The 24,693-nt window shown below is 36.4% G+C and overlaps 1 protein-coding gene across 2 annotated transcripts in view; it reads left to right on the forward strand.

The window, feature by feature from the left end:
- Window positions 1-24,693, forward strand: part of LOC107654140 (cytosolic carboxypeptidase 4-like) — a 227,408-nt gene that overhangs the window by 133,370 nt on the left and 69,345 nt on the right. For both annotated transcript variants that reach the window (XM_016441082.1, XM_016441083.1), the window contains 6 exons: window positions 932-1,024; window positions 1,460-1,608; window positions 3,434-3,521; window positions 3,678-3,807; window positions 5,117-5,270; window positions 22,594-22,774. In XM_016441082.1, coding sequence (XP_016296568.1) covers window positions 932-1,024; window positions 1,460-1,608; window positions 3,434-3,521; window positions 3,678-3,807; window positions 5,117-5,270; window positions 22,594-22,774 — 795 coding nt within the window. The remainder of the gene's footprint in view (window positions 1-931; window positions 1,025-1,459; window positions 1,609-3,433; window positions 3,522-3,677; window positions 3,808-5,116; window positions 5,271-22,593; window positions 22,775-24,693) is intronic.

A 24,693-nucleotide genomic window follows, 5' to 3' on the forward strand; every position in this document is an offset into this window, starting at 1 on the left:
AATGTTCATTTTGGTTCTTGTTTTTCTCTTTTCCTTCTTTTTTTGCTGTTTTTTTTTTTGCTTTTTTCTTATCTTTCCTTTTCGTTCCTTCCTTCCTTTCTTCTATCCTTTCATTTTTTCTTTACTTCCTATGTTCAAATTTGGTTTCTGTCTTTCCCTTTTCCTTCCGTTTTTGCTTTCTTGTTTTTTGGCTTTCTTCATGGCTTTCTTTCTTTCCTTTTCCTTCGTTCGTTCGTTCATTCCTTCTGTTTTCTTTCTTCCTGCCTTTTCTTTTCCATCCTTCTTTATTTCCTTCCTCCTTCCTTCTATCCTTTAATTTTTTATTTTATTTCCTTACTTCCTATGTTTGCTTTGGTTCCTGTCTTTCTCTTTTCCTTCCTTCCTTCCTTCATTCCTTCCTTACTTCTATCCTTTCATTCTTGCCTTACTTCCTATGTTCACTTTGGTTTTTGTCTTTCCCTTTTCCTTCCTGTTTTGCTTTCTTCCTTTTTTTGCTCTCTTCCTGTTTTTCCCCTTCCTCCTTTCCTTCCTCCCTCCCTCCCTTTCTTTCTTTCCTTTTCCTTTGTTCCTTCCTTCTGTTGTTTTTCTTCCTGTCTTTTCTTTTCCATCCTTCTTTATTTCATTCCTTCTTCCTTCTATCCTTTCATTTTTTATTTTATTTTATTATTTTATTATTATTCATATTTTATTTCCTTACTTCCTATGTTTACTTTGGTTCCTGTCTTTCTCTTTTCCTTCCTTCCTTCTGCTTGTATTTCTTCCTGTATTTCTTTTTTTTTGTGCCTTTTGCCTTTGTATATTCATTATATTCTTCCTTCCTGTCTTTCTTTTTGTTTCCTTTATTTTCCTTCCATTCCTATGTTTCTCCTTTTCTTCCTCCGTCTTTTCTTTTCTTTTCTTTTCTTTTCTTTTCTTTTCTTTCTTTCCACAGTCCACAGTGTTCCCTCGATATGTGTCCCAGTTCCCTTCACTTCTTCTCCAAATTTGAGAGTGGGAACCTGCGAAAAGCCATTCAGGTCCACAGGTGAGACTCTTGCATTACAATACAGCACACGTACACAAGCACACACACACGCAAACATATACTGCAGACAGCTCGCCGAGTGCCCTTGGGCCTCATTTGTAGTGCATTCGCAATCACACTCTCTCTCTCGTTCTTATGTTTCTACTCTTTCAGCAAGCTTGTCTCGTCAATGCATGCAAGATCAAATCAAAGATGCTGTCTACAGAGCAGTTCCGATGCGCTTAAATAAAAGAGCCGACGTTATATTTTTCCAAATGAAATGTGGCAGCATAACAACAGATAGGGATGGCGTGAGATATTTCTCTCTGTCATTTACGTAACACGTTTCTCAGTCTCTCTCTCTCTCTCTCTCTCTCATTACTTCTCTCCTGTTCTCTCTTATGCCCACTTTGTCTGATTTTCTCCTGTCTGTCTCTCTTTTGCACTCTCTCTTAGTCATGAATATGATTTGATTCTCAATGCTGATGTCAACTCCTCTGCACACTGTCAATGGTTCTATTTTGAAGTCAGTGGCATGGTGGCCGGCGTGCCCTATCGTTTCAACATCATCAATTGTGAGAAAGGAAACAGCCAGTATAACTATGGTAAGCCATACAGTAGCAACTTCCTATAAAGCCATGTGATTTACACAAGTAGGACATCCTTTTCTTGGATCAGCACATATCGTTACAGGCACCAGAGTTACTATACTTCACCTCAAATCACCCCAGATTGATCCAGGAGCATGTTCTACTTGTGTAAATAATGTGTTTGTTGCATGAGGGTTATAATATCTATTTTTAGTGCCACCTACCAAGATCGAAGATGTATGTTCTTCAGTTGTTCTAGATGGCATTGATTTTGACACAACCATCTTCTCTCAAAAGAAATACATTTCCCCACCGGCACCAGCACAGCCAGCTTAAGAAGATGCCACAGTGGTAGCAGCTAAATCATATCTTAGCCTCACATTGCTCTCAGACACAGCGGTGGGCCCGAGCAGCTCTTAAATCTGACACCAGCCGCATATCCCAGAAAAATACAGTGCTTCGGCATTTCTGAGTTCCTCCCCCGATAAAGTGTTTTCAATGGCCCTTGACTGCCTTTTCCTCATTTTGGTGTGCAGCTGGGCATTATAAGAGACTCGTGCTGCCCTGAAGTCAGTGTTTTATGTCTCTATATTAAATGAGATGTCCTTTACTGTTGACCTTATTTGAGTTTGAGTAAAACTTAGTCCCAACAAACATCTACTTTGAAGGGAATGCATTTCAGGGCACCTTTCTTCCTCTAGGAGTCAATGTTTTGGAGAAATGCAGTGTTCAGCACATTGGTTTTAACAAAGGAAGGTCCAAACATTTCATTGAAAACAGAAGATTTAGTCATTTTAGATGAAAATAGTTATTTATTTAAATGAATGTAAGCTGTTCAGGTGATTTTAACTTTCATCATACAATATTGTTGAACTATTTTGAATTGAACTTAATTACTTTGCATAAAATGAGTGAAATCTAAATGTCCTGTATCAAGATTGCTTTTTATAGATTGATATTGATTTGAGGATATTTTTGATCCTGGCTGTAAAAACCCAGCTAAAGTCTTTTTTTGTTTTTGTGATTTACTGTTTTCTAAATAAAATCATCCTTCATTCGGTAAAGAACATTCTGTGAAAATGTAACCTTGATATCTTTAATATTCACTGAGTAAAGCCATGTCAAAGATTTGAAATCATAGTGAAATTAATAGTTGAAATCAAATGTTGATGCTTATTATATCATAATTAGTTTTTGAGCCTGGATTTCACAGACAGGGTCATTTTTTTTAACCAGTATTGTCAATTGCTTGCTTCAAAATAATTTGAATATAATATAGAGAATGTTAGTTTTGGAGTTGGTAAGATTTGTTAATGTTTTTGAAAGATATGCTCTCATATGCTCGCCAAGGCTGCATTTATTTGGCCAAAAATACAGGAAAAACAGTAAAATTGTGAATTTTTATTACGATTTCAAATAAATATTTTGTATTTTAATGTATATTAAAATGGAATTTATTCAGCATTGATGGCAAAGCATAATTTTCAGCATAATTACTCCAGTTTTTAGTGTCACATGATGCTTCAGAAATCATTCTAATATACTGATTTGCTGCTCAAGAAACATTTCTTATTAGTTTTAAAGTGTTTATTTGAAATAGAAATGTTTTGCAATGTATTGCACATCTTTATTGTCCCCTTTGAACAATTTAATGCATCCTTACTGACTCTAAACTTTTAAACTTTTTTGCAATTGGCATTGCCACATTAAAAACTCTTTGGTGTTGGTGATTGATATTGTGCAAAAGCTAACAACCTGAATGTTTAGCAATTACGGAATGACCTTTAAATGACTGAATGTTTGACGTGGTTTATAACTGTATGATTGTGGGATATTTCAGGCATGCAGCCTGTGCTGTATTCTGTTAGGGAGGCGCTGGAGGGCAGAACACACTGGGTGCGAACAGGCTCTGAAATCTGCTATTACAGGTACTTCACTTCCTTTTTCACTTCAGCTCTTCACATTTACTCTTACATTCTTCAATCTGCCTTGCTGTACTGCACTTTTTCTCTGTGCATTCTATTCTTTATTCAAGATGTTGCACATAGGCCTATAGAATCTAATTGTGGTTTTGACTTCCACAGAAATAATTTCTGCGCTAGAAGAGGTCAAAAAAGTTCTTTCTACACACTGACATTCACGGTGACCTTTCATCACGAAGATGACGTGTGCTACTTGGCCTACCACTACCCTTATACCTACACCACCCTTCAGGTGCTTGACACGAGCCACTTTGTATGAATATTAGGGCCGGGATGTCCCACTTATCTCCAAAATCAATATCAAGATATTCAGGAGCTGACTCAATATGTATTGTGATTTTTAAGAATTATGATTCTACAAATATTGTGATTTGATATTGAAATTTATTGCGATTTTTATTTGCTAGACCACGGGGAAAAGTTGAATCTGTACACAATGTATAAAATGAGTCAAATTTGCTAAAACAATTCATCACATACCTTTGTGATTTTTATTTTAGAAGCAATAATAATGGTGCAATGCCAAAATCATGTTTATTTAACTGAAAACCAAAACTGAAAATAAAGTTTATTTTATAAGTTAATTAATAATCAACACTCAAATAAAAACGGAGTTGTATATAACCATTTAAATTGCACATAAGGCAGTTTTTATATAACCTTTTCTTTAATAATGTAAATTGTGTTTCTTTAAAAAGTAAACATTTCAATAATAAAGACTTGTTTTCATGACACATATATACAAACATACATTAAACAATAATGAAGACAACAGGTTAAGTAAAAATATCATAAATATGTAATATAGAGCATATATTTATTGCAAATTATGAAGGCAGCAGGTTAATTAAAATATAATATAGGTCAAGTAAAATAAAAATATAATAATATGGAATATAGTGTGTGTATTTATCACAGTTTTCCTGCTGAGGTAAATATAAGCCATTATATGAGTAATGATACATATCAGTAAGTGCTGTTTCTTTTAACATACATTATGGTTTTAATTAATGTTTATTGTGCTGTAACTAGTAGTAAAGAGGAAGAGATGATCAGTTCATGTGCACTTAAACTCAGGTGCTACAGAGAAATGTCATTGAAGATCATCAAAATCACATTATTATGTGTGAATTTTGTTATAAAATTAACAGAATTTAAAAGCTGAGACTGTTTCATATCAAAAGTAACAAAGCAATTTGCAATTATCGGATCGTGATGTTTATGTTTCGTGAAAGTTTTGTTCCCACATCAACTGAAAAGAAACTAAAATATCTTGGTTCATCAAAATGAAGAGTGATTAAAATGAAGAAATTAATATTGTCAAATCAGCCATAGCGTCCACACAGCTGACATATTTGTTTACCTGTTGTAGCTTATTCACGTTAATTAAGCATCACTAACAAAACATCACCATTTTGGTCAATGATTTCAGCCTTCCAAAACAATAATAAAAAATAAAAAAATTGGTTACCAAAATTCTTGTGCATCACTAGTCATAATGGCTAAAGACTAAAGCAAATGTATTTACAATTGTTCTCTAGACCCATTTGAAAATATTGGAGAAGTCTGTAGACCCACAGAAAGTTTTCTTCAGGCAACAAAACCTCTGCGACACGCTGGCGGGAAACTCCTGCTCCTTAGTCACGATCACAGCCTGCCCCACTTCCAGAGCCTGGAAACATCTGCACCAGCTGCGTAAGTCTCACACTAAAACTCGCAATGAGTCAGATTTATGCTCTTGTGTGTCGGCACACCTGTGAACTGAGCATCTGATGCTGCTTTGGGTTTGTATTCAGCAGTGAATCAGTGTGTGTGTGTGTGTGTGTGTGTGTGTGTGTGTGCTCGTACAGTCTGGCAGGTCTTCAAGGCGCTCGGAGCATCTGAGCTTTGACACCTCCTGTCAGAGGAGGCGTTGAGGAGCTTCAGTGTGGGTGGGTGGATGTATGTGGGGAGGACACCGTTAGATGGGATGACAGTGCTTGAATCACTACCTGAAGCATATGTTATGCCAGGAGACAAAAAGTTAAAAGAGCTAGGAGAGCATAGTTGCTTCAAAGGCAGCATGAAATCAAAATGTAGCCTTTTTACTTATACCCTTGTCTTATTGTTTGATTTGTCAGTGTACGTTATTTAAAAAAAAAAACAGTTTTCATAATATCACTTTCATAATATCTCTACGGAAACATTTTCTTTTGTGAGACAAAAAGACAATAAATAAAAATGTATGTTAAATAGTATGAATAAAATATTAAAATATTGATTTATTTTTTGTTTGTTTATTTGTTTGTTTGTTTGACTCTGAGGATCCAAAAATGAAAAACAAGTGATTTAAAAAATATATATATTTAAATCAATACAAAGTAATATTTATTAATTTTATTTATTTATTTTTCTGTTATTAGTATTTGTTGTTTTTAAGGCACTCAGATCATCTGAACACAATTTATTAAATGAAATACTTAAATCATACAAAAAATGTATATATACAGGTGCATCTCAATAAATTAGAATGTCGTGGAAAAGTTCATTTATTTCAGTAATTCAACTCAAATTGTGAAACTCGTGTATTAAATAAATCCAATGCACACAGACTGAAGTAGTTTAAGTCTTTGGTTCTTTTAATTGCGATGATTTTGGCTCACATTTAACAAAAACCCACCAATTCACTATCTCAACAAATTAGAATATGGTGACATGCCAATCAGCTAATCAACTCAAAACACCTGCAACGGTTTCCTGAGCCTTCAAAATTCCACGACATTCTAATTTATTGAGATGCACCTGTACATATATTTTGTGTGTGTGTGTGTGTGATTTTTTTATTTTTTTTTATTTAAATGTATTTTGTTTTAGAGACCCGGAGCATCTAAATATGATTTATTTATTCATTTTATTTATTTTACTATGATTTTTAGTTATTGTCTTCATGCCACTTGTAGCATGTGAAAAGCATTATTTTAATGTAATAAAAATAATACCAAAATGTATTTATTTATTTATTTATTTATTTATTCATTCATTTTTAAAGTACTTTTTTTGTTTTGCAGGCACCTGAAGCATCTAAACTTTTTTTTTTTTCAAAAAGTTAAATGAATTTATCGTCTTTTTGCTTTTATTAGATAAATCAGGTGTAAACAGACACACAGACGCTTAAACATCCTTGTGCAGTGACACAGATCACATAAAGCACATTTATGAAGCATCTAGCAAAAGCACTTGGTGGTTCCTGTCTTGAAGCGGTACTCATACCCGCTCTTGCATTAGTGCTGACAGGTGTGACTGTCAGCAGCAGAGATAGATGTCTCAGACTGAAGGAAGATCTTGAGGGACACGCTGGGACATGCTGACCCAGCTGTGGGCCACTTCCACTGGGTGGCACGGTGCTCACCAAACCCTCGTCTCCTGATGAATATGGAGGCGAGACATCTGCAGCTTGATCCCTATAGACTGACGCAGAGCATCTGGCTCAGCTAGGGGTGAAGGGATGGCCCGTTCTGATCAACCGACTGCTGACAGTCCCCAAGACACTCCGACATACTGCAAAGTGACCTGCTGACAATTCCCAATGACAGTCTTACACAGTGACCTGTTCGCTAACTTGGAACTTGTGCCGTTGATCAAAGACTGTCAGTTATTAGCTCGTTTAAATTAGCTATGCCTGAACTCTGTGTGTGCGTGTGTGTGTGTGTGTGTGTGAGAGCGCATTTGTTAGTGTAATCAAATCACATAATGAAAGCACACATATGGACTTTATTCAGGAATTTGATGGCTAATGAAATCAGTGACATGGAAATGACTTCCCATAATTTTAATTCAGGCGCTGCTTTAATTGTTTTAACAGCATTAGACTTTGAATATGACTCATATCATAGCATTTTAAAGCCTCCGGGACTTTAGATTATTGTAATTTATTTTTAGCAGATAGAGGTCTTGCTATTTTAACACCCTACTGATCTGCATATTTGCAATTATAAAAGAAAAATTTGTAATGAAATCCATTGTTGGAGTTACTTTTCAAATTAACATATTGTATTATTGCATTTCCCGTAAAAAAAAAGAAAAAAGTTCCGCTTAGGACAAAAGTAATTTTGATGTATTCTTGTGTTTGCGACTTTATCTCACAGTTATGGCTTTATTTATTTATTTATTTTTGTCTTTAAATCTTGCAATTGCAACTATTTTTCTCAAAAGTGTGGTTTTTATATACCACAAGTTTAACATTATTTCTCACAGTTGTGACTTTTCTCAAAGTGATTTTATACCTTAAAATTATATTAATAATTCTTGCAATTGCGACTATTTTTTGAAAAAGCATCGTTTTTATATATCACAAGTATAACATTGTTTCACACAGTTGTGACTTTTCTCAAAATGTGATTTTTATATCTTAATATTGTAACAATAATTCTCACAATTGTGACTATTTTTCTTAATGTTAAATTTTATATCTCATAATTATAAAATTTCTTGCAATTCTGACAATTTTTTCTAAGTGTGACTAAGCAAAATTGTAGCATGATTTCTCGTAATAACGACTTTTTCTTAGCCAGCCTAATTGGAAATACGTACCTCTAGGTACTTTTCTGCAAAACTGAAAAAACATACCTATATGTACGAATCACTGCAGTTTCCAGTTGAAATGAACACTGGAGGCAGTAAACTCCGACACCTTTTATTAATTTTCACAACGCATGATTTACAGGTCCACAGTTTCGCTGTATGTTATAATACATCGTGTATACACTCACTAAACAAAGAGTGACAGCTTTTTAGTGGTTATGAGCACTCTTTGCAAGCTTTCTAGTCTATAATCCATTTAAAATGTAGAACTTTGTTTTTCGGCCACACACACGTTGCAAAGTTTCGGGAATGACGTCTGCATATTTATGCAGCATTCACTCTCGAAGTAGCAGTGATTGACAGTGATAACCATAGCAATAGACAGGACAAAATATGTGAAAATGTGCATTAAGACTAGAGCATCCTCACTAATTTCAGAAGCACCCTCAGTGATTATTTCTGGAACCTGGTTGATACGCTTTTATTGCAAAACTATATACAAAAACAACAAAATACAAATGCACTAAATAAAATAATTGAATAAATGCATATTTACAATTTAAGCACTTAACTAAAATAAGTAGGCTATTAATAAAATAAATAACTAGAGAAAGCTGACTATAATCAGCTTGCTTCCATTTAGTGAGATAAGCCTACTCCTCACCTGAATTAGAAAAAAAGCTCTTCTGGTCTTCAGTGTTGCGAAGACAACGTTATTTGAGTGAGAGCAGAGCCAATTCATAAAAGAACAATGTATATCAGGGCTCCAGACTCATTCTTCCCACTGGTCGCTCTTTTGCGACTAACTTTCTTAGTTGGTCGCACAAGCACATGATTTGGTCGCAATATTTTTTAATGGGAGTTCCTCTTTTGCTGTGTTATAAGCCGGGCTTGGGGTGCTTTCACTTTCAAATTTGCGATCTTGTTGTCACGTTTTACAAGAAAATATCTACACACCTCACTTTTTAAGACTAAAACAAAATATGGATTCATTGTTATTCTTAATTAAAAAGCACAACAACAATAAAACAGTAAGATACAATGACAAACTAGCTTACAAAACGTTTATTAACAAAAACGAATAAGATGAGGCATGGCATACACCACATGCTGTATTATATACCGACTAATAAATTACAGTAGCCTACGTTTCACTGAGGAATAAAATAAAATAAAATAAAATACAAGAGAGTCTCCATAGCGTAACGTGAGGTAAACAGGGAAGATAACAAGCTTTTCAAAATGAAAACAAAAAGAAAAGTAAAACTAAACTTGTTGTCGGTGACAGTGCTTGCATGTTTTTTTCCCCACAAGAATACTAACATGTTCACCTTCTCTGGTTTAAGAAGCGGTCTTTTACTTTACTTTAGCTTGAAAACCTTCCATCGTTTCTTCAATATTCGCATCACTTTTGCTGCGTGCACCTTTGCGCTCGTGCTGACGCGGCGAGTATAAACCAGGCTCTACTACACTCATGCGCTGTGCAGTTCAAACGAGTAGTGCGATTTTGTTATGCTTTCAGTTTCGTTTGCCGTTTGATGTTTCTCATAAAAACAGAGACTGACTGGATGTGCCATAAGCGAAATCGCCTGTGCATTAATTTTAAATATAATTATATTAAAATTTTGCAGTCGCAGCAGTGCGACCTCTAAAAAAAATTAGTCGCAACAGCAGGAAAAATGGTCGTAAAATGCAACTATTTGGTCGCAGTCTGGAACCCTGTATATTTCAAAGCACACGTCCAGTTTTGTGTGAGTAAAGGAAATCCGCTTGTGAGTCGAGAGATTCGTCCTCGCGCATTACATGGATCACGTAACATTATGCGCTCTCGACATTGTCATTAAGAGCACACTATAGAAACCGCCTAAAATTAAGTATAAAGATGAGAAGAAAGCGGCCCTAGGCAGCTGCCTTCATATGCCAGGATCCGTCACTGCCAGATGCAGTTAGAAATTTACTAAAAACAAGCCTATCGCAAAACATCTGGTAGGGGGGGCACCTGGGGTGGCACGCCCCTGATATCAATGTAATAAAAAACATGGCAGGGTCACGTATTGAACCCGTGTTTTAGCGCCACTCACTGGACATTTCACTTTGAAACTGCCGCAAAACGTGCAGTAAGTTATGTAAGGTATGTGTTGCAGAAAAGTGTCAGGGTTGGGGATGAAGGATGGAGCGAGGACTCAATTATGCAGAGGTTAGGGCTTTTTATTAACATAAAACAAAACCAACAACAAAAACTACCCCGTGGGGGAAAAACAGGCTGGCAAGACTGGGCAAGGCAGGATCTTGGCAAGACACGAAACCATTAATTACACTAGACCGAAGTGACAGAACCTTGACACTAGCCCCCCTCAAAAGGGACGCCACCTGGCGTCCCTAACGAGGAACACCAAAAACAAGACAGGACCATGACAGCACACGACCAGAACAAACATGACAACAAGACCGATACACCACAGACAACACAAGACAGGAAAAATCTAAACACAGAGACAAGGAGGGGAGGGAGGGAGGGGAGCCAAGCCAGTGCCAGCGGTACAGCCCAGAAAGTAATTACAGGAACCAGGGAGGGGCGGGAGGGTTGAGCCAGGGAGGCTCAGGCAGCCCAGGAATCTCGGGGAGCCAGGACGGGACCGGTGGAACAGACCACGGAGGCTCCGGCTTAACCAGGACCCCAGTAGGCCACCAGGGCGGAGCTGGAGGGACGTACCAGGGATGCTCCGGCTTAACAGGAACCCAATTATGCCCCCAGGGCGGCGCCGGAGGGAGCTTGGCAGGCAGGAAGGGTGGAACCCGTATCAAGGCGGGAGCCGGCATCAGGGCAAGGAGCTTGGGCGGAGCCGGCAGGGCAAGCAGCTTGGGCGGAGCTGGCAGGCAGGGCAAGGAGCTTGGGCGGGTCTGGGACGGCCTCCAGGCCATGTGGGATGGGGGAAGCCCTTTTCCTCCTCCTCCGTTTCCGAGAGCGGGGCACTGCAATTTCGTCAGCCACCTCTGGGGGCGCAGCAGCCTCTTCCGCTACCACTGCGGGCACTGCAACCTCATCAGGCACCGCTGGGGGAGCTGCAGCCTCATCGGCCGCCTCTAGGGGTGCTACAGCTTCTTCAGCCACCTCTAGGGGTGGTGCGGCAGACCCATTCTTCCTCCTATCCCTCCATTTACGAGACCGAGGTGCTGCAGCCTCTTCGGCCACCTCTGGGGGTGTTGCAGCCTCTTCGGCCACCTCTGGGGGCACTGCAGATTCCTCAGCCATCGCTGGGGGCGCTGCAGCCTCTTTGGCCGTCTCTGGGGGCGCTATAGCCTCTTCGGCCAGAGGACTCCCCTGACGGGCTAGGAATTTGACGAACCCCTCAAATGACAGGTGATCCAGCCCTCTCATCCTCCACCAGTTGAGGGGCTCATCAAGGGCATAATTAAAGAGGTCCTTGAGGGCCGCATGATTGAACCCCAGTCCCTCTGCAGTTATGCTGAACTCCAGGGCGAACTCCCTCAGGTCAGCCCCCTGTTGACGGAGGGAGCTCAAGGACTTGAACTGGAGCATGCGCGAGAGCGCACGGCTCGAGCACTCTCGAAGCCGCACGCTTACATGAAAACAATGACATGACGGGAGTGTCAGGGCTGTGTCACAAAACCATGAATTACACTAGACCGAAGTGACAGAACCCTGACAGAAAAGTACCTAGAGGCACATATTTTTATGAGACTGGGTTGCTTTTTTTCATAATTTCATAATTATTTTTCATAATCTTACTGTGACTGTTTTTCATATTTGAGACCCATAACACATTAACACGACACAACATCAAATACAATTCAATCTGAATAGAATACTATATGCATATTTATTGTTAAAAATTATTTTAGCAAAATTGAACATTAGCCAATTTGGATAATAAAACCAAACAAGTGAGCTGTATCTTATAAGAGGCCAGGTCATCAGAATGCCGGTATGATATTTATGTCAATTAATGCATAGAATACATTTGCAAATGTAACTTAAAATCATTCTTAAATTCACTAACTAAGTACAGTTCTAGCCAAACATGTATTGTCTACCAAATTTGAAGAAACTGGTTTTCCCATGAGTTGACACAGTAGTGTTGTGACAGCCGCTGCAGCAGTCAAACACAGCCTCACCGCAGTCAACAGCATCCAGCGAGATTCACATGGCTCTGTGTAAACATCAAGCCCGAAACACACACGCTCACACACGCAGGACACCTCATCCATCTGTCATCATCCTGCTGAGTGTGTCGTCCCAGCTGACACCATGCCGAAACTTCACAGTGCATTTCATTAATCTGAACATCCATGCATAAAAAACTCCTCCAACAGGAAGAGGCTGTGTCAGTAAATCAGAGTCGCTAGTAGAGGAATTGATTTCAGATAGTATAAGGATTCTTCAACAAAGTGGGGCCTTTCGTATCCCTCATATACATAAAACTAGCAAAAAAATTGTTAAAAATAAATATTGTTCTCTCTATCATTTATTCTATCTCTATCATTCCATTTGTTGCTCTTTTGTTCATTCTTTAGTTTGTTCAGTCTCTGTCTATCGTTTGTTCATTCTGTTTATCTGTTGTTCAGTCATTCGTTCATTTGTTCTATCTATCTATCTATCTATCTATCTATCTATCTATCTGTCTGTCCGTCCGTCCGTCCGTCCGTCCGTCCGTCATTCTATATATCGCTCTATATATTATTCTATCTATCATTCTGTCCATTGTTTTTTGTTTGTTCTATCGGTCTATTATTCTGTATCATTTCTCTGTCTATCGTTGTCTATTGTTCTATCATTCTATCTCTTTGTTCGTTCGTTCTTTCGCTTGTTCTGTCTCTATCTATCTATCTATCTATCTATCGTTCTATCTATCGTTCTATCTATTGTTCTATCGTTCTATCTATTGTTCCGTCTATTGTTTTTTTATTCTATCTGTCTATTGTTCTGTATCATTCTCTCTATCATCATTGTCTATTGTTCTATCATTCTATCGCTTTCTATCGTTAGTTTGTTTGCTCTTTTGTTCTATCTATCGTTCGTTTGTTTGGTCTGTCTGTCATTCATTTGTTCTGTCTTTCTTTCTGATATCAGTCTCTCTATCCATCTATCATCATTCTTTCTATTGTTCTGTCATTCTATCCGATTTATAAAAGACCCTGTAAACAATTTAAAATGAACATACATTTATAAGTTTAACCCTGTCCTCGTAAACTGTACACATATGGCGGCAGTCTGTGGCAAAATGTGGCAACAAACTCTGACATTTGCCTGTTGGAGGATTACACCTTAATTAGCACATGGGGGTTTGGCAGCGTTAGCACATGAGCTTTGTCTTTACACATAGTGGGATTTTCATAATCACTTTACAATTTCTGTCCAGATGCAGGACTTATGTGAACTCCCGTCCACTGCATTATTGAATTAAAGGCTTCAGATATGATTAACTGTAATCATGGTGCCCCACATCAATCACCACAAACAAATTAAGCCGCTTTTATAAGCCAGTAGTGATTATGTGGTGATGCGGGGTCACGGATTGTTTCTGTGTGTGTAAGAGAGAAAGCGACTGGACATCGCTGTGGAATGAGGACGTGTTAATATGACACATCAGACGAGCCATGGCAGCTTTTGTTTAGTATTAAAGTTGTGCAGCTGACCAGTACAACAACATGGATTAAAGTAGCAGCAATTGAACCGGATGAACTTAACGGCTTAATTTGCAGTTGGTATTTGCATAACTCTCACAGACTTCTAATTAAACAAATCCCTTTGATTAGCTGTACCTGCAAACAACACCAGCTTACTTTACATTTACACTTTTATGCTATTTCTTACAAAAGCGGGAGTGAAAATGTCTTGCGGCACTCCCTAAGTAACAAAGATGTCACGTTATATAAAGAAAACAATTTTAGTTGGTTGTCATTTGTGTGCGCTGCCTTGAGGTGTATATCACTAAACAGACAGTTTATAATTTTTTAGAATTATGTATTTGGGACATTTTGTGTGCTATGCAAGAAATTAAACTTTTTATATTAAGGAATATTATTATATTCCCCTGAGAGAAAAAAAACAAAACAAACAAAAAAAAAACAACAACTGGGAATAACCAGGAATTGTAAAATTGTGATTTCAGGGCATGTAAATTAATTAAAAAATAATAAAAAAATAATAACATTAGTGGAAGAGTTTATTCTTAAAGTACACTTTTTTTGTTATACATTTTAACAAACAAACAAACAATAAATACATTTCTGCATTTAGCATAAATGTATTATTATATTGAATAATAGCAACACTGAATAATAATAATATAATATTGAATTCTTCTTATTGATGATGATAGTAATAATAATAAAAATTATTATTATTCAGTGTTGTTGTTCAATGTAATGATAATAAAGTCATTATTATTTAGTAATGTATATTATTATTATTATTAGTAGTAGTAGTAGTATAGTAATAATAACAATAATAAAGTCATTATTATTTAGTAATGCATATTATTATTATTATTATTGTTAAAAAAACATTTGTGTTATGAAAAAGGCATGACGCAATTATATAACCACATATAAATTTATTTGGCTTGGCTGTAAAAAAAAAAAAAAATGTTTTCCTGCCGTTGACAATTTAGAAAAGCCCTTTGAGCGTGTGTAACAGAAATACAGGGCTCTTATCTGTTAGTCACATTGCCCAGGCCTTCTGCTGACAGTCCATGATAAATCCTATTTTCAATACCTGCCTCTACATTAACAGAGTCTGTCCTCCATTGGCATGCATCCTGCAGCCTACATGCTTCTTTCTTCCTCTCTCTTTCAATATCGCCATCTGTACTGACGCTCTGTCCTTGTTCACACAGTCTCTTCAAATAGACATCTTAACCCCTATTTCACCCACAGTCCACTGAACAGAATCCAGAAACTGGGCTACGGTATGTGACAATAATGACTTCGCTGGTCGGTTTTCCCCTTTTTTCAACTGAAATGCTGCTGGAGATGGAAAGATCTCTGAACCCTGATTCTTACATGACATTTGTAAATAATAGCCTGTCATTTTATTTTAGGCAGAAAGAGATTGTGAGATTTGAGGACACATTTTAACATGCAGAATTTGATTTAGCATCTTTATGCTTCCATGGGATGATTTTGATGCAATGATCAAAAGTTATTTAGTTAAAAATGTTTTATATTGAAGATTTTATATTTTACATAAGATTTTGTTTTATATTTTATATTTCTATATTGTCAGTGGTCTCATGAAAATATAATTTAAAAATTATAATTTAAATATCAAAATATCGTTTAATATGATTTTTTTTTTTCTAAGTCTGGAAAGCCTGGAAATAATTTTTAAGACATTAGTGAAAAACGTAAGAAATCTCTTTAGTCAAAATAATTTTATAATATATATATATATATTACAGCTAATCCACTTTTTGTAGTTATGTTCAGCTGTGAAATATTTAAATATGTAATATTTATATTTAATAAAATATTTGAATTAAGTGTATTATTTGTATTTTAAAATGTATTAATATATTAAATAAAAAAATAAAATGTAAATATAAAAATATAATTTGATTGCCATGATATATCAGTTTACATATATTTTATTTTAGACAATAGATTTAGTATAGTTTTGTTTTTAAAGACAAATGAATTGCTGTAAAATTTGTTTATCTCAACTCTTTTGGCTTTTTAATAACTTTCTTAACAGCCCGCCTCTATTGTTAAATGCATAAAATCAAGATTATGAGTCTAAATGAAAGATGCAGTTATAAAACCAGATAATATTGTTGTAAAATACAGATGACCTCATTGCAAAAACTAGGATGACCCATTATAAAAAAAAAGTACAGACACATATAACTGTGAATCCTCTTGTTGTGGAAAGTGTCTCCCTGCAGATCGCTTTTGGCGAAACTGTCACACTAAACGGGATTATGCTTGATAATTAACAACCCAAGAAATGAGCATGAGCAAGATTCCTATGAAACACTTTTAATTAATAAAAGGCTAAAGTAAAAGCTGCATTTTCATAAGCTTTGGGGGGCAAATTCATCTCATGATTACAAATGGACATGTCTGATATGTTCTAATTGGACTTGATTTGCATATACAGGAAAGGATTGCAGAGATTGGTTTGATAGCTTAAGGCTGCCTTTGTACTTTACGATCAAGAGGCGGAGACTTTTCTTCCCTGGGCGTGTGTGTGAGTGAAGAGTGTGTTAGCACGTTCCACTGATGATTAAAAATGTATCGCGCATTAGAACAAAATTAGATGTCTGGCAGAAGGATATGAAGTGTAGGTTTAAGTTTAGGTTGTTGTCATTTGACAATTTAAAGTATAATTTTAAGCACAGACTTAATTCTAGACCTAGAATAGACATATATGGAGACATACACTGTTTAAACTTAATTTGTTAAGTTTGGGTCTATCTTTAGATGTAAGTCTGGATCTAAGTCCAGTAAGTTTGGTAAGTGTTATAGTCAGTAAGTTGGGGTCAAGGTCTACGAATCTAAGTCTAGGGTCTAGGTCTATGTCTATGGACACTTTAAAGAGTGTAATATTGTCAGATTCCTTTTGTTAATATATGTTGATACTCAGGAACAGTGTTGGAGTTTAGGTCTAACCCGAGATTAGACATAGATGTAGACATACTTCTATGACTGCTTCTGCAGGCATTTTAAAGTGTGTACACAACTTAATTTAAGTGCTGCTGCTGTCAGATTTAATTCTGATCTGGGTCTGTGGACATTTATAAAATGTGTAATGCCTAGAAATTTAATTAGTGAAGGTCCTGGGTTTAAGTCTGGGTCTTTGTGTACAGACATTTTAACGTGTTTAAAACGAACCTAATTTTAGTTGGGTCGTGCATCTGTAGACATTTTAAAATGCATGTAACTAACTTAGTTTGATAAGTCTGGGTCTATGTCTAGTTCTAGTTCTACATCTGTCTGGATCCAAGTCTGGTTATACATCTTCAGAACTTTTAAAATGTCTAAAACTAGCTTAAATTTGTAAGTCAGCCTGTAAGTCTGGGTTTATGTTTGGTTCTACAGTACATCTGGGTGTCTTTCTGGGTCTATATGTCTGTCTAAGTCTAGTTTTATGCCTGCAGATGTTTTAAAGTGTGGACAACTCTTTATTGCAAAATTATTGCTAAAATTAGGCCAGATAAATAAGTAAATAATAAATTAAATTACATAATAGTGTGTGCTTTTTTTTATCCTTTTAGTAAACATGAGCAATATTTTTACTATAATAAGCATGCAAAAATACAGTATAAGCATCATACTGATGTAAACCTAAAATTAAAAAGTATTACATGTTTAGACCTAGATCTAAGACTAAGTCCAATAAGTTTGGTAAGTGTTGCAGTCTGAATCTGGGTCTGCAAATAATGCGGACATTTTAAAGTGTAATGCTACCAGCTTAAAGGGATAGTTCACCCAAAAATGAAAATTCTGTAATTAATTACTAACCCTTATGGTCTTTCCAAACCCGTAAGACCTTCGATCATCGTCGGAACACAAATTAAGATATTTTTGATAAAACCCATCAAAATGTAAACATTTTGAAGTCATTGAAAACAATAGTTTTGAGAATATGTTTGAGATCGCAAATATGAGCCAGAGACCATGGACAATTTTAAGGGTATAATAATATGAGATTCCTTTGTTACTGTATGTTGATACTCAAGAAAAGTATAAACGTTTAAGTCTAAGTTTAGGTCTGTCCCTAAGTCTAAGAATGCCACTTCCACCTGCTTATAAATCTGACGACTGGGAAACATTTCATACTCTAGTGGATCTTTATGGAAATCGACTATACTCAAGGAACCCATGAAACCTGTATTTTTCTCCACGTAATGTGCAGTATCATAAGCCCCACTTTCAAAAGCCTTTCCTTTGAACGTCTTAAGTGCCGTTCAACAGGGGGACATAAACCTGGCTATTTAAACCCTGACACACACCACACATTCAGAAGCGAGCACGTACACACACACACACAAATGGGACCAGCATGTTTTTAGGCAATGTCAGTGGGAGGTAAGTTTGCTCAGATAGCCGCGAAGCAGCAGGAGAGACAAAGACACAAAAAGGAGTTTTTGTGCCCTCTCATCTCCCTCGTTCCTTTATATTTTCTGTTTTCACTTCTCTTGCTCTTTCTCTCTATTCTGTTTGGGTTGAAGTCGACTGTGTGCCAAAGACACCTCCGTAAAAGGAGTGAAAGCCCAGCTCTTAAAGGATTGGGCTGTACTCTTCCCACTGGGAGCGTGGGAAGACTGATTTGTGTGGTAGCGGCAGAGAGATCTAACGAAGGACTCCATTCTCTCGTAGCTTCACGAAGCACTCCCACGTCTTTGTACACTCACTTTGCGTGTGTGGCAAACAACGTATATTTTATTGGGCACTTAGCGGTGTAAACGTGTAAATGGGATCAAGGCAGAAATACACATGGAATGGATATGTGGAGGTTTCTTTTCACAGACGGATAAAAATAGCTCCATTTGGCTTATTTGCGCAGTGCAGTTTGCTGTTGGATGTAGAATGGAGGAAACAGTAGTTTATTGCACACAAACGTTCGTTTACTGGTAGTATGGAGTAGTGACAAATGGATGTGCAGGAATACAAGTGAGCGAGTGTGATGAAGGACAGATGGAGGTAGAGTTGAAGTGGAGAGGACAGAGGGTTTGCAGGCAGGACTTCATCAGGAGATCAGCCGAACACATCGAGGGCCTGAAGTCTCTGATTCCGACTCAAATTAGAATTTAAATGATCTGTTTTTGCGGTACTGGAGCAGTCGGCTCTTGAGGGGAATTGAGCATGTGCACCAAGCTGATGTGATATTTATCAAGCATATTTTATCTTTAGGACACTTTTGTCAGGGATACCTGCGTTTTCTCAGTATTGTTATAGTTATTTTCAGCACTGAAACTATCATGCTCCACAATCAACTTACATGTGTAAGGGTCAATAATGCGACACATTATGTACATACATTTTATTTTATATATTATTTTAAAATTAGTGCTTTCGTTTTGGTTAATTTAAAGGTCCTATATTGTCAAAACTGAAATTTCCTGGCTTCTTTCATGATAACTGCGGTCTAGGTGCTATGTAACTACCATATAAGTTTCACAACAGTCAGTCCACAGTAAAATTCACACAGCCTGCTTAAAGTAGCTGTGATTTTTCAGATTTGTAATAAGGTTTTATTACCTTATAATTTTTTATTACCTTAAAATGTATAATTTGTTACGGAAAAATAATGTGATTTAAAATATTTTAACGCAGACCTGAACGTTATACATTTTGAACAAATGACTGCTGAGTTGACAAACAGCAGGCAACAACTCACAACAACATGACACGAGTGCTGCTTTTGCCTTGAATAGGATGAGTGCAAATGTGATTTTAAACAAGTTCAGTAGTGTTATATTTTAAATAGGCTAAAATATTGTCTGTTTTGCTCAATTTTGCCAATGAAAATATTTACTGTAAAGACACAGAACTGTTGAGTGTCTCTGTGCCACACAGCAGTGATTCGTTTCTGAATGAATCCACATTTCGAATTAAATATTTCAAAATAAAATATTTCTTTCTAAATCTACTTTTTGTGATATCTACTTCATTTTTCTAATTTAACACAATAGTGGCTTTAAATGGTCTTTTGGGGGTATTTTCACAGGCAAATTTAATTTAATTAATTCAATTTGAGTTTAAGGGCCAGTTTTACTTACAGCTTGCTCCAGCGGAACCGTCTTTTGGCGTTAAAATAGTACTGTCAGGTTTTACTAAAGACACGCAGTGAATAATTAAGGCGTGGACACAGTTATTTTTGCACCTGACTTTATTGAATATGCATTTGTAGGAGTTTCCCTTTCAGACGCAAAATTTATGGGAGGAGAGTATTAAAATGAACCACGCAATGGGATTTACTAACGTTTGCGCTCATCAAATTACTGGTATTTTCGCCATTATTTTTCACCCCAAAAAAAGCACTTGAAATGACTGCAATTATTGTTGCTATGAGGAGGCACCACAGAGAACAGAGAGTATGTGGTAGAAGGGAAAGGATTTTTTTCACACGTATTAATTTATTTGGAATGCCAGAAGAACATTCTCCAAACATTGTTTGCCAAGCCATGTTATTTGTAATTTGCTTCAGGAAATAAAAGATGACTTGGAACCCTCAACTACCCCAAGTCATGAAATACCAGGGGCACGTTCAAGCTCAAACCGGTGCACAACGTTTTGCTACGGTTTCCGGTTTGAACAACATGTTTCCTGGAAACGGTGTGCAACGGGGTTTGAGATACGTTTTCTCTTGTTTGGTGGGTGTGTCAAAAATGTCCAATCAGCAGCAACATGTATATAAACCACGTGGTATTAAAGAGACAGCTCGCACAATGGGTCCAAAAGTCATAGTAGAAGTTTCTACATCCCTATGATGCTGTAAATAAGCTGACACGAATCTTGCTATGGCTGTTGTATACACACTGATGCACATACTGCTATATACAGTGGGAATTTGTAAGTAATTGTAATTAACATCAAAATAAATTCACAAGAGCAAGTATATTGTTTGCACATGTTTAGTTGGATCACAATAATTAGGAACCACAGTTTCCACAAATCCCCTCACTCGATTGGGATGTTCTCTTTTATTCTGGATGACAAGGGCAGTGACTGTAACATCGAGCATATTTTGCAGTATTAAACACGTATTTATACCAATTTCATCAGGCTCCGAAAATTCTTCAAAAAGAACACAAAGAATGGCCTTCTCAGCTGCCATAGTTGCAACTCTTGTGTCATCAGAACAGGGTGTTCAACGCACCACCGTTTCTGTTTAAAAAAAACGTTTCGCAACGTTTTGTTGGGGCTGAACGCAGCCCAGGTCTATCAAAACTTCTTGCGACGTTTGATTTTTTTGGCCTCTGGTTCTTTTCAACGTACTGTGACTTCTTTATTTTTTTATTCTTTATTTGTGACTATGCTAATTTGCACTGCGCTTGGCAGATTGCGTTGTTCGATATGTAAATGAGATGTTGCGTCTGTGTTCTTTAATTTGTGCATTGTTAGTAAATTACCCGCAGAAATTTCCACCATCGGTGATATTTTGGAATTGCGCTCTCGCACGCTAATTTGCCCTGTTTAATAAAACTGAACCAAATTGGATTAATTAATTAGATTAATTAATATAAATGAATGCCACATCATATAATTAACTAGATTAAAAAAAAATATCGACTGACAGCCCCAATTAAGAACAATATTATATAATATAAACTATATAATAATAATCCTTTTTTAATTAAGCATCTATTTTTATGGAATGTTTGTATGAATCCGGGAACATGATAAACTTATTTATTAGTTTGTATTTATGTATATCCATAATCTGTAATATATTGTGGCAAAGTTGCAATTTAAGTTGCACATTAAAAAAATAAAACTGATTTGAATACTTTTTTTAAAAATTGGGGCTTAAAGTTAAAAAAATATATAAATGCCAAAGTGTAATAACCTTCTCTTGCCTGTTAATATTATATGACTTTGTATGAACTTTGATATTCATAAAAAATGACAAGCAAACAAATAACTTGCAAAATATTTTTGAAAAGGAAATTATATATATTTTTACAGCCATCAAAAACTTACAAATGGTTACAAACTGTGTTTTTTTATATTAAAGTAAAATTAAATTTATTTTAGTATTAAACTGAAATAAATTCATAGATTTCTTATTTCAAAAGAATTTTCTCTTCATCATCTTGACCATCCTTATTTTTCATTGACCCTTAAGCTGAATGCAAAATTGTAGGTCACATGCTATTCATGACAAACATGCCATTCATTGTTATGGCAAAAGGCAGCAATAATGGCAATATCTAATTTTCTCAAAAAAGAAAAAAAAATCATCACTCCAGCCTAATTGCATTGACGTATTCATATTCAATTAAATACAGAAAATGAAACGGAGCTGGTGAAAGAGTGCATAAACAGAGGCCATGCAGAAACTCATTATGAAATCATCAATACCAGAATCACACAAATTAGTCGCCCGTTCTGCCGTCTTTTGTGGGGCGGCAGCCAGGGCCATAATAGTCAAGCTAAATTAAATTTTAATGTGTTTTTGATAAGCTTTGTCCGTCTCTTTTGGCTTTGTAAACTTGCTCAGCAAGGTGATGTAATTTCCCCGTCCAGATAATACGAGTCAAGGGAGACGTCGACTGAAAATCTGACGCGGCGTAATTGCCGTGTAATGTTGTGACAGCAAAGCATCACACTGATTTGGTAGCTTTCTCCCGTTTAAAACATGAGCAATCCACAATAGAAGCTACTCATGCCACAATTGATCTTTTACAGGTATTGGCTACATAAGTGAATGATTAATCAATATGTTTATACATTAAAACCTTCTTTTTCATATTCATGTTTCTTTTAGGTAACCGGCCATGTGTGGTGCTGACAGCAAGGGTTCATCCAGGAGAGAGCAATGCCAGCTGGGTACTGAAGGGCACGCTGGAGTTCCTGTGCAGCAGTGATCCTGTAGCCGAAAGCTTGAGAGAGGCCTACATCTTCAAAATCATCCCCATGCTCAACCCTGACGGGGTCATTAATGGCAAGTATGTACACATACATACACAGTGTGCAAATCACTTCATTTATTACTTTCAAAATGTTGAATTTAGAAAAAGAACTTTGTGTTTTGTTTTGTCATGCAGTTTTTGAATGCAAGAATGCATATTAATACAGTAATACTGTAATACAGGCACCTTTGCTCATTCTGTGTTATGCGATCTTAGTAAGTGTTGTTTGATGAGGAACATTTGTTTGAGGACCTTTGTGTGTTTGTATGAAGGTGGTGCTTTTCAGGAATATATATATAGCTCCATAGTTCCACAAGATCACAATAACATGGCAGATACTCTTTTCTTTATTTATTCTATTAATTTTTATATATTATAAGGTGTATAATTTATTATTTTTATGATATTTAATGGCTGACTAAACATATATTCACATAATTGTATTTACTTTTATTGTTTATATATATATATATATATATATATATATACACAGGTGCATCTCAATAAATTAGAATGTCGTGGAAAAGTTCATTTATTTCAGTAATTCAACTCAAATTGTGAAACTCGTCAATGCACACAGACTTCCACGACATTCTAATTTATTGAGATGCACCTGTATATATAATACACACAATATTGATTTTTAATGGTTGACTGTAAACATTATATATTCACATAATGATAGATAGATAGATAGATAGATAGATAGATAGATAGATTGATTTCCTTTTTTCAGTGACAGGTCACACCATATTGTTTTAAACTAAAAATCTTTCCGTCATTGCCTGCAGTTTATATATGACCTCTTGCTGTAATATCAGTGTAGCAGGTCCCTATGTTTGGCACTAGAATATTCATGATTGCCTTGGGCATCTGTAAGCAGGCTATTTCTTCCCGTCTGAAAGTTCAGTCACCATCTTGTCCAGCAGAGCCGCACACATTAAGGCAGTCACCTTTTTGCCCTTGGAATTGAGTGCTGAAATGAAAAAGACAAATGTCAGTGTGTTTTAATCTACCGGATATCGCCATATCTGCCCTGCTGTTCCCAGCTAGATAGTATTTACATATGTAAAACCAATACAGAGGTCAACCCTGTGGCCGTCCCTGTTTGAGAGCTCTCCTCCTCTGCTTATCAACACTCTATTCACAGTCAAGGAATGATCGATTCTCCTCGCGGCTTCCTCACAACCGAGGGTGACCTGATTTCCTCGCCGAGAGACTGGGGTCTCCTCCGTTGCGTGGCCTCTTCCTTATCTCCAGTCATGTGTACAGGGGCTTCTGTATGCGGCGCTATTGATCAGGCATGCTAACTGTATTAGAGAGGATGCTCAGAGAATGGAGGTGTAGATCAGTGGGCGGCCAGTTAAAGGAGACTCGCTCTCGCTCTTTTCATCCGAACCAGGATTTATTCCTCCAGTGACCTCATAACAAGCGTGGATGATAAAGACACGATCTCCTGAAGTTATAGGCTCCAAGTCTGGAACTGTTAAAGAGCCAGATTGGTTTTTGTGAACTTTGTGTTATTTATAGACAAGAGAGTTGGGGAAATGAGGCAGAGACTCAACCTGTGTAGTTGTAATCACAGGTTCAAGCTCTTAAAATGATAGTTCACAAAAAAAAATAAAAAATAAAAAATCAAATTCTGTCATAATTTCCTCACTCTTGTGCTTTAATACAGGCACTTTTGCTCATTCTGTGTTGCTTGATATTGGTAAGTGTTGTTTAATGAGGAAAACTGTTTGAGGACTTTTTTTTTTTTTTATAAAGATGATACTTTAAGTTCTTTTTAAACTTTTTTTATTACATTTATTTTTTAATAGTATTTATGTGGAGATCAGGGGGCATAATTCATTGTCTTTCTTTTTTTTTTTTTTTTTTAGTAAATCCCCCAAATTTTTGTGACTCATTACTTACTGAATAAAATGTAACTTTTTTTAAAATAAAATACTTTTTAA

This window comes from Sinocyclocheilus anshuiensis, unplaced genomic scaffold (genome assembly GCF_001515605.1).
Source record: "Sinocyclocheilus anshuiensis isolate Anshui unplaced genomic scaffold, SAMN03320099.WGS_v1.1 scaffold115, whole genome shotgun sequence".
In the NCBI taxonomy this organism is placed as follows: domain Eukaryota; kingdom Metazoa; phylum Chordata; class Actinopteri; order Cypriniformes; family Cyprinidae; genus Sinocyclocheilus; species Sinocyclocheilus anshuiensis.